This window comes from Alexandromys fortis, unplaced genomic scaffold, assembly GCF_014885135.2.
Source record: "Alexandromys fortis isolate MF-2015 unplaced genomic scaffold, M_Fortis_MF-2015_v1.1 scaffold_186, whole genome shotgun sequence".
NCBI classification, from domain to species: domain Eukaryota; kingdom Metazoa; phylum Chordata; class Mammalia; order Rodentia; family Cricetidae; genus Alexandromys; species Alexandromys fortis.
In genome coordinates, this window is record NW_026068067.1 from 157,677 (window position 1) to 176,516 (window position 18,840).

The window sequence follows — 18,840 nt, forward strand, 5'->3', positions numbered from 1 at the left end:
CTGTTTAGCTCTTTATTAGACTAATCAGATGTTTTAGGCAGGCACAGTAACACAGCTTCACAGTTAAACAAATGCAACATAAAAGAATGCAACTCATCTTTGCATCATTAAACATTGGTCCACAGCATGAACAAATCTAACACATCTTCAACTAATACTCCACAACAGTTAGGTAGGAAGATGGCTCAGTTAGGTAGACAGTGAGATGGCTCAGGGGTAAGGGTGCCTTCTGCCGAGTCTTGTAGATGTGTTAAATTCTAGGGATCTACATGGTGAGGGTGAGAAATGACTCCCAAGCTGTCTGGCCTCCACATGTGCTGCATGGAGTGCATCTGACCCCCTCCCCATTCACATTCACACAAAAAATAAACAAAAGCTTTTAAAATGTGAGACTGAAAACTGAATGACACCATGCAAATGGTGTTAAATGATTGCCCACTTTAATAAGACAGCTAATCACACAGGAGCCACTAACTATGTCCTTAGGTGTCATGGAAGGCAAGTTCCACATTTCTTTTTTAAGTCTCTTATCCAGTAGCATGCCTATATATGAAACATGAAAGAAGGAGCTGTGCTACACAGAGAAGCCAGCAAACAGGTGGTCAGAAACACAGGAGACTGTAGAGGAAAGCAGGCAGGAAGAGCCCTCCACTCACCTCTGGGCATGGCCAGCATCCAGAATAGGAGGTAACTGGGAAGGACAGATCTGTGCACAGAAACCGGTGATGTTCATACTACTAAAGCACAAAGTGTTTTGAAAGCCATGATAGAGAAAAGACTTCAGAATCTACTCTGAGGGATATAGTACAATCTTTCTGTATATAAGCTTCTCAAGTAACAAACATTCCTAGTATAGCTGTGGCCTGGTGAGTTCTGACACTGCTGAGGCTCTGAGGAGGCTTTTTATAGACATTCTCTCATTGAAATGATCAGAACGGGGTGTGGCTCAGTGGAGAGTGCTTTGCTTTGCATACCAAGACCCTAGATTAAATTCCCCAGCAATGTTAAAAAAAAAAAAAAAAACCTGCCAATTTTGAGTCACCTAAAACAAAGGCACTATCTGCATGTTAAGATTGCACATCAGTGGACTTATTAGTTTCAGGCAAGGAGAATTTAGTTATTGTTATTCGTAGTTATTTATGTGAAGGCAATTAGTAACCCTCAAAAGCCTTGCTAGAATAATACAAAAAAATTACTAACTCAAACCTAAAATATGACTAATTCTACTTTAAAAAAGATTTTAACTCACATGTACATGTATGTATCTATGTGTGTAGGGGGTGATATGTGCACATGTCAGGTGTGTGTCAGTGCCTGCAGAGGCCAAAGAGGGCTTGGATTCCCTCAAGATGTAGTTAAGGCAGTTGTAAGCAACCCAACCTAGAGTTGGGTAACAGTTAGTAGGACACCAATAATCACAAAGAAAATGCCCTACAGCCTGATATTATGGAGGCATTTTCTCAATCGAGGTTCCCTCCTTTCAGATGACTCTAGCTTGTGTCAAGTTGGCATAAAACTAGTCAGGACAATTGACCCTTTGTCAACTCAATACACAAGTATATTATAGTTAAACCATACCTTTGCTTTCTTGTTCATCCCTAAGATTACACATTATATTAAAATCACAATATAAAATATTTTTACAAACTTTAAAAGTCTCAGTCTTTACAAAAATCCAAACTTTCCTTTAAAACCTAGAATTTCTTTGAAAATTAGTCTTTTAACTCTGGGTTCCTGTGAAATCATAAATATGTTCTTATTTCAAGAGGGAAGAACCAGGGCAGTCACAATTTGAACAAAGCGAAAACCGAACTTCCAAGGTATAAATCACACAATGTCCAATTATCTGAGATTCATACATGATCTTCCAGGCTCCTCCAAGGAGCTTGGCTCACTTCTCCAGCTCTGCCCTCTGCAACACAAACAGCAAGTCTTTAATTGGCTACATCCCAAACTGCTGCTGTTCTTGGTGGCTATCCCATGATACTGGTTTCTCTAAAATGGTGGGTCTCTTGTCCAACTGGGTTCTACTTTCACCAATAGTTTCTCCTGGGCTCTCTTCAAGGACTCCAGCTCTGCCACACAGTGCCAAGCCCCAGCTACTCTCCATGACCCCTTCATGCCTTTGAAACAGGTAGTACCTAGGGGACACTTAACTACCAAGTTCAGCTGCCAGACCAAGGTAAAACCTTGATCACCCTGGAAAACAGCCTGTATGTACTGACTCTGATGAAACAGTTCCCAGGAGATTTCATCTCAGTGAAGTTAAGCCCTTCTTGAACACAACTAATTCTTCAGCCCCAGCTGACCAGCACCCATTGTTTGAGAAAGCTAAGGTTTTACTTAAGTGGTTCTCCTGTCTTGTTAATCACAGCCAACTCTTCAGCTCCAGCTGACCAGACACCACAGATTCCTCACACAGAAGGCCCAGGAGAGTCTTTGCTTTCCTCTGAAACTTCATAAGCCAGGCCCCCACCATCTGCATTGCTCTCAACATTCTTATCTTCCAAGTTCCCACAAAAAAGCTCACCAAGCTTTGAATACTCAATGGCCTTTGTAGGCCAAAGTTCCAAGATCTTTCCACAATTCTCCCAAAAACAACATGCGGACCAAAAGCAACTTGGGGAGGAAAGGGGTTATTTCAGCTACACTTCCATGTAACAGTGTGTCATCAAAAGCAATCACCACAGGACTCAAGCAGGGCAGGAACCTGAAGCGGGGGCTGATGCAGAGGCCATAAAAGGCTGCTGCTTACTGGCTTGCTCCCTGTGACTTGCTCATCCTGCTTTCTTATAGAATCCAGTGCCTCCAGTCCAGGGTGGTACCACCTACAATGGTCTGGGCCCTCCCACATCAATTACTAAATAAGAAAATGCTCTACAGGCTTGCCTACAGCCTGATTTTATAGATGTATTTTCTCAATTGCAGTTTCTTCCTCTCAAATGATGTAGTAGTTTGAAAGAAAATGACCCCCAAAGGGAGTGGCAACATTAGGAAGTGTGGCCTTGTTGGAGTAGGTGTGGCCTTGTTAGAGGAAGTGTGTCACTGTGAGGTGGGCTTTGAGGTCTAGTATATACTCAAGATACTTCCCAGTGCCTCAGACCACTTCCTGTTACCTAGGCAAGATGTAGCACGCTCAGCTCCTTCTCCCACACCATGGCATCAGGCCCATCATGATGATAATGGACTGGACCTCTGAACTGTAAACTACCTCATCAAATGTTTTCCTTCTAAGAGTTGCTGTGGTCATGGTGTCTCCTCACAGCAACAGAAACCCTGACTAAGTCTATAGCTTTTGTTCAAGATGATATAAAACTATCCAGCACACATCAGAAATAAACCAAGCTAGACCTGGTATAAAATCCTTACTACATGGAGGGCTGAGGCAGGGTGATCACCAGTTCAATACTTGATTGAGCTATCGAAGAGTTCAAAGGCTGTAGGCAGAGTTTTTCATAGGGATCAGCTCTGTTACACCTGCTGCTCCCAAATAACCACACAGAGACTTAATATTAACTATTAAGTCTCAGTCCATAGCTTAGGCTTCTTTTTAGCTAGCTCTAATAAATTAACCCATTTCTGTTCATCTATGTGCTGTCCCAAGGCTTGTACACCTCATCTATGAACATCCCATCCTGCTCACTCTGTCTCATGACAACTCTTCCTGACTCCCGAGACTCCACCCTTCTTCCCAGCATTCTCTCTGCCCCCACCAAATCCTGTCTAGCTATCAGCCAATCAGCTTTTTATTAAAAATGAGAGCAACACAGCTTCACAGCGTACAGAAGGATTATTCCACAGCAGACACCAGCACAGAGTACTTAGTGAGACTTAGTATCAAAATTAAAAGTAACAAAAGGGCCAAGGATAAATAAAGTGTGATGGTAGAATACTTAATTCGCAAGCAGGGGAACTATAGGCTCAATCTCTACTGCACTCCCCCCAAAAGAAATAAATCAAAAAAAAATTAATCATGGGACTTCTGCCTCATCTAAGTGGTTGGACACAGAATGTAAAATAATGTGGAAGAAACAAGCAGAGGCTTAAGGAATGGGATAATATGTTGGGAAACTAAGATAGATATAATACATTAGGATGGAGGACTAATATAGATATAATACATCAGGATGGAGGATAATATGTTGGGAAACTAAGATAGATATAATACATTAGGATGGAGGACTAATATAGATATAATACATCAGGATGGAGGACTGAAACTTGTGTCTGACCCTATTCAGGAAATAGGGGAAACAGATCAAATGGAGGTAAAGATTTTCCATGATGATACAGTGTAAACTACCATTATTTAGTTGTTGTGGATTTGTCTTATGTTTTCTGTTCGCTTTGTTTTTAAGGAGCTATCAGTCTCCTTTGGAAACATGAAGAAAAGCTACAACTTTTGACAAAGTAATGTAGTCCCACTTAAGTAAAAATAAGGTGTTCTAAATCTTTTCAAACTCCATTCAGAGTCAGGCAACTCTTAATTTGAAAATGAGGGGAAGGAGGTGCTCCAAATTGGACAAACGCCTTCAGGACAATATATGGAGCAAGAACCTGAGAGAAGAACTTGAAGGTAACATCTGCAAAGGCACACTATATATAGATAAATACCGTTCATAAAGGCACACTATATATAGATAAATACCGTTCATAAAAATACGAGCCGCATCTGTGATGTTAGGATCCACAAATAAACTAGTAACAGATGAAATGGCCAAAATATTAGCAGTCCAGCATTTACTCTTGGTAACGATTTTCATGCTTTCTCAAAATCGAGTGTGCACTGCACATGTATGACACATTTAGGGTAACTAACTGCCCTAAACTGCCTGGGGTTGACGGTCTTTCTGGGACACAGCCACTCCGGTGCTAAAACTCGTATTAGACCAGACACACTTCAAGTGCTCTATATCCATAATCACTGTACCGTCCAGGGGAGCACGGCCATCCATCGGGCATGGTGCAGAGCAGTCTACACAGACGGACCTTCATAGCACACCTAAGAGACACATGCACTTTCAAAGCTGCAGATGGAGAGTCAGATACGGGTGAAATCTATCACCCAAGTCACAGAACTCAAGCCAGAACACGGAGCACTCCAGTGACAAGAACAGGGCCTAAGATAAAAATGCTAGGAAGTAGCCGGGCGGTGGTGGCGTCCGCCTTCAATCCCAGCACTTGGCAGGCAAGAGGCAGGAGGATCTCTGAGTTCAAGGCCAGCCTGGTCTACAGAGTTAGTTCCAGAACAGGTTCCCAAGCTACAAAGAAACCCTGTCTCGAAAAACTAAAAACCAAACCAAAACAAAACAAAACAAAAACAAATGCTAAGAAGGGACAAGTTGAGATGAGAGGGTAGAAAGGGTGAGGAAGAGACCTCAAGGAAAATGGGAACAGGAAAGGCCCTGCAAGAGGAGGCCACTAGGGGTGGAGAAAACGGGCAGCATAAAGTGTAAAGAAAAACACTCAAAAGTTAACTGCGCAGTTTAGGCATGGGCAGGAGAAAAAGAAATGACTAGATTTATAGCGTTTCAACTGGACAACAAGTTGAAACTGACAGGAGGCCAGTTGAAAGAAAAGAAAGGGAACAAGGTGAAAGGTGGGTGGGGGAAGGGAGAAGGGAGGGGCCTGAGAAGTAAACGGCACTGGCCAACGGCCCTGAAGGGGACCGGCAGGGTCGGACCAGGACTCAGATTAGATTTTTAACAGCAACAGGCAGGTAATCAACAGCACAGAGTTCCTACCCCTGTCAGTTATCCTGTGAGTTATTCAGCTCGCTACCGGTCACTGGTTAAAAGCGTCACTCCCCCTTCCCAAGTGTGGAGACACAGCCCTGCACGCAGGTGCCCGACCTACCTGTGCAAAGGTGGCAGGTCCTGCGAGTCGCTGGCCGGGTCGGGCGTGTTGGGGATGACTCCTAGGATGGTGCTCTGCAACGACGTACCCTTGAGCAGGCGGCTCCGCACGAGCTGCAGGTTGCGGGCCGTGTCCACACTCGTGCGCATAGTGGAACCGGGCAGCAACACACCCTCGTGGGTCAGCAGCAGCGGAAGGCGATTGGGGATCTGGATGGGGCTCACGGACGACATGGCGATGGCTCTTAGCACCCGAGCGGTCAGGAGGACTCCCCGCTGAGAGCTCTGAGCGTCCTGTGCCAAGGCCACCGGACAGCGCACCACGGAGAGCTCACTAGGGCCCGCCCCCAGGCCGAGTGCTAACGCTTCCGGCCCCGCCCCCTTTTCCCGGCCCCCGCCCCCTCCCCTGGCCTGTAGGCTCAAGCCTCGCTGCTTGGGCCCCGCCCCCAGGCCCTTGTGCCACCGCTTCCGGCCCGCCCACAACCCTCCCAGAGGCCCGAGCGACTAGGCTTCCGGCCCGCCCCCAGGCCCAAAGCGTTCGGCTTCTGGCCCCGCCTCCAGGCCAACCGTTCGGCTCCTGGCCCCGCCCCCAGGCCCGGGTCTCGGGCAGCACCCCTAGGCTGGTTCCTGCCCCAGGAGACCTCGGCTTCCGGCTAGCCCAGAGGTTCGGTGGGCCCCTGGACCCAAACTCTGCCGCTGCGTTCTGCACTTCTCTCTAAACTTGCGGTGCCAGAAGTTAAGAAAGAAACCGGTGTGCAGTCAGCATGAGCTGTGCCTACATTTAGACTTGACGGGAATTTTGAGAAGGATCATCGTATTTGAACGGTGTACCCTGTCGTTGAATAGACTTTAGATTGTAACAAGTTTCATACACCTTTCACCCGGTTTTCCCTGTTCCGTTACACAATCAGGGTTCATGATCAAAACCAGGAAGTTAGTATTACCATTTCCTAATCCGCAGACCTTCCCTCCGCCTTCTGGGTTTTCCTATTGTCCTTCATTTTTCACTTTGCCTATCTCTAGATCTCTTAAGTCGGGGGCATTGCTTCTGTTTCCGCTTTATTTTATTAGGACGTTAAACAGACACTTTAAAGGAATTATATAGAGATGGCTCTTCATTTAAAAATCATTTCACATGATATAGAAACCCTGAAGCTTCAGAGAAATCCAGTATTATTGTCATTTGCAGATGAGGTAAATTCCAGAGAGGCCAACTAGTCACTCTTAGTGTAACGCGGTTCAGCGAAGGATGAAGCTGGTTTCTTCTAAGCAGCCTTACAGATTGACTGGCGTACAGTGAACTGTAGGTATTAATAGCATATGATTTGATGACGTTTGACGTGTGTGTAGCCTAATGGAGCAGTCACCTTGATAAAGATAGCAAACAGCCATTATCTCCTAAATGCCCCTTGCTCTTCTTCCTTATCTCTTCCCTTGAGCTCCACCCTGGCCTCTGACACCTTGCTGTTATGGTACTGTAAACTTTTTTGTATCTTCTTATATATGAATTCTTTATCAAAAAACATAATTTCTTTATTGATTCTTTGGGAATTTCACATCATGCACCCTAATTCCATTCACCTCTCAGTTCCTCGTATCCTCCCCTCACCCCTGCAATGCCCCCCCAAAAATTTTTTTTAAAAAGCAAAGCAAACCAACCAAACAAACAATAAAAACCCCTCTACTCCTCCATTGTTCCCTCTTCATTCATCCCAATGGCAGTGGAAGCTACGGTGAGGCGCACAGTTCACCCTTTTGTCCAGTCAGCTTCACTAGCAAATATCATGGCAATGAGTCATTGGTCTAGTTCATGGCCTCTGATTTCTGGCACACCACCATCGCTGGATCCCCACTGAAACACCTCTGGGGTATCCCACGGATGTCCCAAATCATGGAGATCCTGCAGGGATTATTCCATAAGACCAGTCCCTTCATGAGCTGCAGCAGGTCCTAGATGGGGTAAATGTTAGGATGGGTCAATCCCAGGCTCAGCTGAGGGTCTGGATGGTAGCTGAGCTTGCCAGTCCAGGATACCCAGGCTGCCCACTCAGGTGAGAGTTGGAGCCGGCTCCCCTATGCCCAAAGCTGTCAGGGTCAGTTCTCCCTCACCTTTGACCTTTGATGAGGGGTGGGGCCATCTATCCGGAGTGTGTGTATTGGGGGAGGGGGGAAGCTCTACTGTGCCAATCGGGGCCAGCTCTCTTGCTACAGTGTCCAGTGGGAGGCAGGGCCAGCAAAGGATGGAGCCAGCTCATCATGGCCCCCTGATTTCATCACACATGTTTCCTATGGCTACCTGAGGTGACACAGGCCACAGACATCAACACAGACCCCAGCTGCACCTGGACCACAGACCCCAGTACAGTCCTCGGCAGCATCTCAGGCCTAGAAGACATCCTGGCTCTTGGTGGAAGCACTGGCCACTCAGATCAGGATGAGGCTGGCGGTGGTATGGCCCCCAGAACCCCAACAAGGCCACAGATTGTAGCCCCATCCCAGGGCTTCCATATGACAACATGGTCTTCAACTTCAACACAGACCCTAGCCGTGGTAGAACCATGAACCCAGACATGGTCCTGAGCAGCAGTCAGGTCTGAATGTCACTGTGGCCCCAGGTGGCAGTGCAGGCCACTCAGATCAGCACAGCCCCGGTAGCAGTGTGGCCCTTGGACACTAACATGATCTTCAGTGGTAACAGGAGCCTCAGACATCAACACAGACCCTGACTGCAGCAGGGCCACGCACCCATGTCCTCCGCTGCAGCTCTGACCTGAATGTTACCATGGTGTTAAACAGATACTTTTTAAAATTGTTTTGTAAAGAGTCTCACTCACTTCCAGTGATAGATTCTAGGCTGAGTCGCTGAGGTCTAGAGGGAGAATGAGCTGGTGGCTGATGATTCTGACTGATCTTGACACAGGTCTGGATCATTCCTCTGGGTGTGTGTTGTGTGATATATCAGATAGACTGTGAGAGTGATCTAAAGTCGAAACGTCATGTCATGTCTCAGGGCCACCAGAGCTTACCTTTCATTAAGAGCCTCACTCAGCTGGAGGGCAGAGGGCCCTTACTCTCTGAGACTCCTGGTGTCTTTTGAAAAATGATATTGGGGATAGGACCAAGAGCTTTGCACATGCTGGGTATTTTGTTTTGTTTTGTTTTTTCCAGACAGGGTTTTGCTATAGCTGTCAAGCCTGTCCTGGACCTAGCTCTTATAGACCAGGCTGACCTCAAACTCAAAGAGATCCGCCTGCCTCTGCCTCCTGAGTGCTGGGATTAAAAGCACGCATCACCATTGCCGGGCTCATGCTAGGTATTTTATTAAGGAATCTCTATGACAATCTTAAAATTCTGGGGCCTATTTTAAAAACTGTAGTTTAATGCTTTTTTTTTTTTTTTACCATGCCCACATATCTTAAAAGCAACAAACATGTAAACTAGCTTACTAATCGCTGGACTGATTCTATGTTTAGTAAGTTAGTTATATTTATTCTATTATTTATTTAGTGAGTTAGTTTTTTTGGAAACAGAGTTTTTCTGTGTAGCTGCCCTAGCTATCCTGGAACTCACTCTGTAGACCAGACTGGCCTTGAACTCAGAGATCTGCCTTCCTGTGCCTCCAAAGCCACCGAGAAACCCTGTCTCGAAAAACCAAAAAAAAAAAAAAAGATAAATTCACAAACTTGTCTATAGCTGCCGCACGGCGAGAAGCTGCGGGGCGAGTTCCAGGCTCAGGAACTAATTCTGCGATTCCCAGAGTTATTGACAAACAAGTTCAAATACAACCAGCGTGTGTCTTTGGCATTTCGCTTTTCTCTTTAATTATTAATGGGAAGCAAAATTTCGAGCAGCCCTGAAATTTGACTGCACACACTGACTGTGAGAAATAGTCTCGACTGTCAATGTGCTGTGCTTGAGAAGAGAGAAACTTGGCCGGGGAATTTTCTCTATCAGATTGGCCTTCGAACATGTCTGTGGGGCATTTTCTCCATTGCTGATTGGTGTAGGAGGGCCCAGCACACTGTAGGTGGTGCCACCCCTGGGATGGTGGACCTGATACAAGGAAGGTTGGCGGAGCAAGCCAGGAAAAACAAGTCAGTAAACAGGGTTCCTCCATGACCTCTGCCTGAGTTCCTGCCTCCAGCTTCTGCATTGGCTTCCCTCAACCATCACCTCAACCTCCAGGCCAAATAAACCTGGTCTCCTCAAAATTGTTTTTGGTCAGCCTTTTGTTACAGCAACAAAGAAGCAAACTAGGGCACTGACCAGTGGCTTGTAGATTAGTTACAGATACCTTGGTCAATGCCAAGGATGTAGCAACTTGCCAGGGTGCGTGACTTGCAATCTGGGCTTTTTCTGCCTTCATCCCTCACCTCTTTCTGGCCCATGAGAGTCTTTGTGACTAAACCGCACAGCAATATGGCAGCAGGGTCTCAGTGGTTGCAGCATGTCAGTATTTGTCTCAGTGTGTTCATGACCCAGGCTTCGCATGTAACCGGAAAACTGCGCCCCCTGCTCCGAATCTTAATCAGAGTGAACAACACCCTCTCTTACCCACCAGCTCATAGTCCTACTGGACTCTGTCCCTCCAGGTTTCCCACATTGTCCCATCAGCTACTGGGACCCAAATCAGCACACCAGCCTTGCTTGGTGGGGACCTGGCTGAACCGAGCCAGCACCTGCTGATTGATGCTACCAGATGATATTAACGTTTCTCTCGGTTCTACTTTTCATTTTTAGATCATGGTCTTGTTCTTAAGACCTTTTTTCTCTGCCCAAATGCAGTAAAGTTGTACCTGAAAAGAATAACGTCTTTTGAAGTTAGAGCAGCTAATTACACTGCATCGAGCTGTCTACTGAGAAAAATTCTGTGACTTGAACTAAATGTTCCCATGTGCGGACTTAAGACCACCACCAGCAACAACAAATGGAGAATGGCCTATTCTGCTATTAAGAAAACCCCATTGACTTTATTTTTTGTGACTTTTTCAAGTACGTACAAAGTAAAAATGGTTTAAAAGAAGTGTGTTGTACAAATGGCACCCAACGTAAACACTTTTAAAATTAGTAAGACATTTGTTTTAAGTTGCATTTTGACTTTTTTCGTAAGGATGTATATTGTATGTTTAACCATCATGTTAAATACTGCAGTGTAATTTGCCGTTGGTCTATATCCTCAGCCTTCAGTGTTTTGAGACAGGGTCTCTTCATGTATCTCAGGCTGACCTCTTACTCTGGATCCTCCTCCCCACTTCTCCTTTTCCTCCTGAGTGCTGAGATCTTAGGCATGGGCCACTGTGAGCTGGCTATTCTATCGCTGGGAGACCCGGCTGTCGGAGATGACAGCATTTAGAACCAGGAGGGACCTGCATCCTGGGGTCCTTCTGTGCCTGCCTGTCTTCCTTTTATGGACACAGCTGTGGATATAAAGTGTGCCAAGAGCTGTGGGTCTCTTCCTGTGGCACCTGGCTATCTGAGAAGCGTTCCCTGTGTAGAGCCTAGCTACCTGGCAGTGGTGGTCGTGTGATGGACCAGGATCTTACAGTTCAGGACTGAGGACTAACACCACCTGTGCTGACCACTGTTATGCTAGTTGGCATTTGTCTTTTTCTAGAAAAACAAGTGTAGGTGTAGGACACAGCCTCAAGAAAAATACCTCTTGCTAGGGTAGAGGAATGGGGATTTTAGTAAAGAATATGAAAACGCGAATGAAAAATAATAAAATGGAGAAACATACAGGAGGGAGTTCCAGTGAGTACTGGAATTAGACTGCATTTAATTGATTAAAATACCCAAAAACTGCATTAACAAGACATAACATTAACAAGGAAATGAACAGGCCAGTTGAAGGTCATGGGCTAAGCCCGTGTTAAACTTTTTATTGCTAGAACAAAACAAGTCACACGCTCACACCCCACACCAAAACATTCTGTAGGAAAACCACTCCATTGGTGAAATCCAAAGTTATCTCCTTAAGGGAACTGGAACTTAGTTGGACCTATAGACTTTTGTTTGTGGCAGAAACACTCTATTCTTGAAATACAAGATCTGGCTATTAGCCACACCTGTTAATCTTGATCTTGATTGTTGATCTTGAGAGAGCAGAACTCTGAGACCTAAATCTAGGCAGATTTCCGTAAGTTCTAGGACAGCCAGAGTTACACAGAGAAACACTCTTTCAGAGAAGAAAGAAAAGAAAGCATCTAGCAGGGAAATTGGTAGAGAGGAGAGGCAACTGGGGTCTGTGCAGAGGGACCAGAGAGAAGAGGGAGCATCTGAGAGAGATTGGGAGACATAGGATGGGTTGTTTGACTGATGCTTATGTGGGTGCCAATAGGCAAGTTAAAAAAGCCTCATAAATCATTCAGCCACGCACAGTGGTGCATTGTAATTGCAGCACTCTGGAGGCTGTGGCAGGACTAGCCAAGAGCTCATGCCAACCTGGGCTGTATACTGAGTACCAGGTCAGCACATGCTAAATGACAAGACTATGTCACAAAAACCTCCAAAAAGCTAAATGAATCTCTTCTACAAAACTGTTCAAGATTTCCTCTATGCTATACAACTGTATTAACTGTTGTAAAAAGGAGAAAATGTTTATAGCATTGGTAGTGAACCAGATTACATTGCGTATTGTAAATTCTGTTTTTATAATGAATTCTGTTTATGAGTATGCACAGTAAAAATGGGAACTCTGTTGATAAAAAAAATCTTGTGGTGTATGCATAGAATGTTCTATGTGCATATTCAAGAGTGGCAGTTGATAAAATGAAATCAGATTTTCTTTTTCTTAAAAAAATATTTGAGCCTGGGAGCCAGTGAATCTCAGCTAACTGGAATCCTGGCTCCTTTAGCATAGGAGAGAAACCAAGGTGGGACAGACAGAAGAGATTTATTCATTCTGTCTACAGGGGCCCTGACATGTGCTCAACTCCTACCAATAGGATAGGCAATTAGGAAGACATAGGCCAGGTATTGGCCTTTGATCCAGGCACTCAGGAGGCAGACACCGAGTTTGAAGCCAGCCTTATCTACATATTGCTTTTCTGGCCAGCCAGGGCTTCATACTGAGACTTTGCCTCAAAAACAATCAAACAAAAAATAAGCAAATAAGCACACTCCTTGCTTGGCCTGAGGCACAAAGCAGATGAGGAGCAGAGAGAGGCTGGAGATGGGGACTGGAGTTGCTACATGGGATAGGACACCTGATTGAGATCGTGGTCAAGTGAGCATGAGCTACAGAGAGATGTCTGTCAAGCCAAGAGAACTGGAGATGCCAAGACTTATGTGGGAACATAGAACTGAAGGCCAGCCAAGCAGCTTGACACAGAAACCACACTGTGGTCAAGTGTGTTGTTTTAAGCATAGGAAGGCCTCAAGATGAGGGTGATTCATTGCCATGGAAGGCTCTGAGGGACGGAATGTGGAGAGGTTTGTGGAGAAGCTCAGGGGGTGTGGCAGTGTGCTGTATAAACACCATGCCTGTGGCCACCGCCCACTCCAGTGATAAATGAGGTGGTTTTGTTTGGGTTGTAGACCAACACTTTCTGTTTCAGTAAACAAAAAGTTTATTTGAATATTGTTTAGGAAAAATATATAACTGATACATCAGACTCATTTTTTATAATTTGGGGGAAAGATATAGGCTTCATTTTAAATGTTAATTATCGAACATGTTGACCCAAATAAAGGAAACACATTATTCCATATATAGGAGCCGGGCATGGTGGCTGCATGCCCATCATGACAGAACTTGGCTGAGGCAGGAGAATTATGAGTTCACAGTTAGATTGGTCTACACAGTGAGCTCCTGGCATGTATGTTTTGATCTGGAAAGTTGTGAGGGTGGCGTGTGGTAGGTCTCTTTCAGGTAGAAGGGTCAGGAGAAGACTGTTCACATGAGCTTAGAAGAGACTTCAAAAACAGCAAACACATTAGCACTTGCTAAATTAGACAGAGGACCTAAGGATGCTCATTAGACCAGCATTTTAACTCCTCTGAGCTTAAAAATGTGCATAAGCAGAGGTTGGGGAGGAAGGGGTAGAATGCCTTGGGAGATATGGAACATAAGTGAGGGGACACACAGTGAGGACTGCCTTGGGCTCAGCCAGTGTCCCCAGATGTGCTGGTGGACCAACTCTCTTTGCCCAGTCATGTTACTTGATCTTCCCTACCTTGGAGACTCCCAGGCAGGCTCAGGGTTCCCTTATGGGAGCAAAATGGCAATCTCAGACTTATGCTTCCACTGTGAGGGATCCCTTCCCTCCTTGCCGCTCACGCACAAATCCTGGCATTTACTGGCACAGCACTTGGGAAGAACAGCCAGAGATTCCCAAGTTAGATTGGGAAAGAAGTTTTGCCTATGTTTCTCTAAGAGATGGGGAGTTACTTAGCTCTGTGCCTTGGGGCCTGAGTCTCTCCATGCCCTAGCACTAGGTGGGTGAGAGGTGGCGTAGATCTGAGTGGCCAGTCAAGGTTCATTGTCCGCCAAGTCTGGGGGCAGAGCGCTGTGGGTTTCTCGGGCATTCCCCTCCCCTCAGGCTTACTCATTAACTTCTAGTTTGTGGCCTTCCCTCTACTTGGCTTCTCCTCAGCATGGAGAAATTATTGGGGTGTGCCAAAGAAGTGTCCTTGCTCTTCAGGACCCCCATGCAGCGAACTATGCATGCACTGGTCACATCTTGTAACACATGCCTGGACATGCAGAATTCAGCTACATAGATTTCTGTGCTGTGTTCACACTCAGATCTGAGTATGGACACGTCTGCATTTACCAGGAGCACTTAGCTTTGTCTGCTGCCTGGGTCCTGGTGGGACACTGCCCAGGAGGGCAAAGCTCAGGAGCCGGACAAGTGAGGTAGAGTCCTCAGCACACAGGAAATCACTCCTCCACTGTGGAGACATCTGATCCCAAGCCAACTAGATCAAAGGCCACAGATCCACACAAGAACAGTGAGTTGCCTGAAGGTGCCCAGAAGCTGTCCAACCAGGGCTTGGCCTGGTGCAGTTAATATTAACCATTCTGTAGGACCTTCAGCAAGGCTCCTGAGGCTGTGTTGTCTGTAATGCACATATTAGCCCAGGCTCCATCCATTGCCAGGTGTGTGACTCAGAGTAAGTCTGCAGCCACTCTGTGCCGGGACATATGAGGTTGGTAGTTCAGGCTGAAATCATAGACTTGTAAGGAATACATGCAGAAATCAGCAGGTCCTACACCCTCTTTGGGACAGACCATGCTCTAGAAGCTGCCCCAGATCCACCTTTCCCTGGGAGTCCCAGCCTTTTGGATTTCCGTAGATGCTTTATTGTGTAGCATAGTCGATTCTGTCCTTAGCTCCTGGTGATCAGTTCAGCCTCGTTTGTCTCCTTTACCAGGAGGCTGCAGAGTGCAGCGGGAAGCCCCAACCCTCTAATCTCGCCTGCGTTTTCCGGTGAGCTCTCCCATCTTGAAGCCACCTGGGGCCCTAGACCCTAGCCACTGAATGGCTTTTTGTTGTTGTTGTTGTTTTTCAAGACAGGGTTTCACTATAGCTTTGGAGCCTGTCCTGGAACTAACTCTTGTAGACCAGGCTGGCCTCAAACTCAGAGATCTGCCTACCTCTGCCTTCCAAGTGCTGGGATTAAAGGCGTGCGCCACCGCTGCCAGGCTCTGAATGGCATTCTTAGCAAGCACACTGAACATTCTAAAGGGGGTAGGAGTTTTTTGTTTGTTTGCTTTCTGTTCTCCTAGGTAACTCTAAATCCAGTGGAGTTGACAGTAAAGATCAATCATCACATCTGTGAAATGCATCGAAGAAGGCCCACCACACAAGGAGCAGGATGGAAGAAAGGAGGGAAGTGGGGGAGGTGGCCCAAGGGCTCTAAGCTACAAACATGGGGGTTCATTTTTTTTTTTTGCTACCTATATCATCAGCGGTCTAGATTCTAGTTCTTTATTTTTTTAGACAACTTTTAATACTTAGTTATTTTTATTTTGTGTGTATGGACATTTAGCCTGCATGTAGTCTGTGAACTATGTGTATCTCTGGTGTCCACTGAGGCCAGAAGAGGGTGTTTAACCCCTGGAACTAGAATTACAGATGGTTGTGGGCTGCCATGTGGGTGCTGGGAATCACACATGGTCCTCGGCAAGAGCATCTAGTGCTCTTAACCACCAGGCCATCTCTCCAGTCCCCAGGATTCTAGTTCTTTGAGCTTCACATTAAGTTAGCAAAGTGCTCTGTGTCATTACCATGGGTTCCTATGGTGTGTATTTTAAGTGATTATGGGTTGAAAAGCTACTCGTTGTGTGATGTCCCTCTGACCACACAATCAGCAGCTTGGCCAGGTGTAGCCTTGGCTGGGATTTGTTCCACAGCCAGTGGCTGGGAGCTGGCAGATCCACAGGGCCTGGGCAGAGGTTTATGTGACTATCAATTTCCTTTTCTTTCTTTAAAAACAAGATGTGTGTCTTTGTGGCTCCTTTATACACGAAGAACAAGTAGTCACAGCAGGAGGATGTCGCATCCACGACGGCGCCATCAATGGTCTGCATAGGATTTATTCATTCACAGCTGAGAAGCGATAGGCTTTGGTGACTGCTGAGCTGGGCTGCAAGAAAGCAATGCCCTGGGGCACCATCTTTTTTAGTGTCCCTCCCCCCCACACATGACTCACTCTCTTCTCACTGGTCAGGAGCTGGGACATAGGACTTTCTGCACAGATGTATCCAGGGCAGGGGGAAGGGCAGCCACTGGAGCAGCTGGCACTGAACACCCCAGCATCTTCACTGTAGCATCTGCTTCCTTGGTGCTCAGTTCCGGGACTGAGCTATTCCAGCTGAGCGCCACTGCTGACGGTGCAGTTCACTGTAAGCGGCAAAGGGGTGGCCGTGCAAAGAGGACTGCCGCAATAAACCTGCTCCGATGTTGAGGGATGCCTTAGTTGTTAAGAGCACCGGCTGCTCTTCCAGAGAACCTGGGTTCAACGTCCAGCACTCACATGGCAGCTAACAACCATCGGTTGCTCCAGTTCTAGGTGATCCCCTGCCCTCTTCTGACCTCTGCAGGCAGCAGGCATGCCTCTGGTGCAGACATACACGCAGGTAAAAATCCATACACATAGAATAAATAAATGAATCTGAGAGACGGGAGAGGGAGAGACAGAGACAGAGAGACGGGGTGGGGGGAAGAAGGGGAGGGAGGGAGAAAGGAAGGAGGGAGAGAGAGATATTCTTAGAGGTGAAATGTTAAACTGACCCCCAGCGTCTGTCTCTTTCTTCATCCAGCCTAGTTAGTTACCTGGCCTTTTCTGAGCTGCTACCAGGTCCAGACACTGTGATAGCTACTGGGGATACTTTTATGAAGAACGTTTTCTTTACAGAACCTGGTGGCACAGACCTGTAATTCTAGTTCCTTGGGAAGCTGAGGCAGGAGGATAGCAAATCCAAGGTTAATCTTGGCAACATGAAGGGGAAGGCTGGGGACATAGCTTTGTGGCACTTACCTGGCATGCATGATGCCCTAGGTTCAATCCTCTGTGCCATGGGGAAGCTAGGGGAGGAGGACATTTCTTCTGCTTCCTTGGGAACTTGCACCACAGTCTGGGTGAGCAGTTCTGTATAGGTATAAGATCTGATGGATTACAATGTAAGATGGCAGCTCTTAGGTCAGCTCTAGGAGTCTTTGCTTAGAGAACTAGGGTGGGAGAACGGTGCTGCCTGAGTTAAATTGTCCATGGATGAGGGGCTATTTAAGTAAGGTCTGGAAGAAAAAGTAATACCTTGCCTGCCAGTCAAAGGGAGAAAGTCTTTGTAGGGCATGAACATTGTGTGCACAAACTGTCTGGGAATTAGTTACATCAAAGTAGAACTTGGCCAACCCTATTGTGATTTGGTATAAAGGGTGGTAAAAACGACCTATTATTGAGCAACTATGTGTGCCATATTCATGCTTTAATATAGTGTTTATTGCCACAGGAGGCTGTTTTATTTCGTTCACATTGCTGTTGAAGGAAAGGATTCTGAAAGGTGACACAGTAAAAGATTATTGACGTCCTAGCACATTGAGTCAGCAATGACGCGCCCCCTTGTGGCAGGAAGATGAGGAGCCAAATCTAGACACCAAGAGAGCTGGGTATCTGCTCTTACTGACTTGGTTTTTGATTCCAGCCTGGCTTTCACGGGGATTATGCTTCTGTGACCTCGAGCAAGACATTTAGCACACAAAATCCATCATTTCCTCATCAAGGAGATGAAAGGGGTCATCTTCATCTCGAGGAGGGATGCGCATAAAAAAACACCAGAGAATATAAATAAAACATCATACGAATAAGGCATTGTGCTTGCTTCATTTGTCAGGTCGCAGAGTCTGACAGGCCCAACGACCCGCAGAAGCACCCGCGTCACTGCTTGCAACCCTCCTGGCAATAGCCAGCTCTGTAAACGGAGACGGAGACTGCATGTCCCCGGCTATTTCCTCACCTTAGGAGACACGGAAACCTCATAGGAGCTGGCGGTGGATCCATGGCTTCCTATCTAGAGACGAAACGCACAGGGGCTGGAATGCAGCAAGGGGAGCTGGGGTGAAAAGGGAGAAGCGGGGGCAGCAAGGCACGAGCAGATCACTGTGGGGTTTCTATATCTTAGGACTCCAACCCTTTCTGACATGGCACTCTTCACAATAACGTGCGCGCTCACAGCATCCTGGCTGTACCAGTAGGTCTGCAGTGACTGACTTGTTCGGTTTGGAAGCAATCAGGCCAAGAAGGAAAAGCCTCATGTTCTGCTTTGTGTGTCAGTTAGCTCGGCTCAGGGACTCCTTCAGGCCAGCTCCCACAAAGACACTGTATTGGCGCTCGTGTAACAGGAAAGTCCAGAAAAAGTTCTGGGCCGGGGCCAGTGTAGCCAGGATCTTGATCTTGAAGACACTGGCTTTTACTTCTGGCCACCTTCCACTTCCTGGTGGCATCGTGGTGACCAGGCTCTAGCCTCATGACTACCCAGTTT

The 18,840-nt window shown here is 46.5% G+C and overlaps 1 protein-coding gene across 1 annotated transcript in view; it reads right to left on the reverse strand.

Annotated features, from left to right (window-relative positions):
* Lonp2 (lon peptidase 2, peroxisomal) overlaps nt 1-6,186 on the reverse strand; it is a 71,663-nt gene extending 65,477 nt beyond the window's left edge. Inside the window, exon 1 of the mRNA XM_050120817.1 lies at nt 5,857-6,186. Coding sequence (XP_049976774.1) covers nt 5,857-6,089 — 233 coding nt within the window. The 5' untranslated portion in view covers nt 6,090-6,186. The remainder of the gene's footprint in view (nt 1-5,856) is intronic.
* Nucleotides 6,187-18,840: the final 12,654 nt, after the last annotated feature.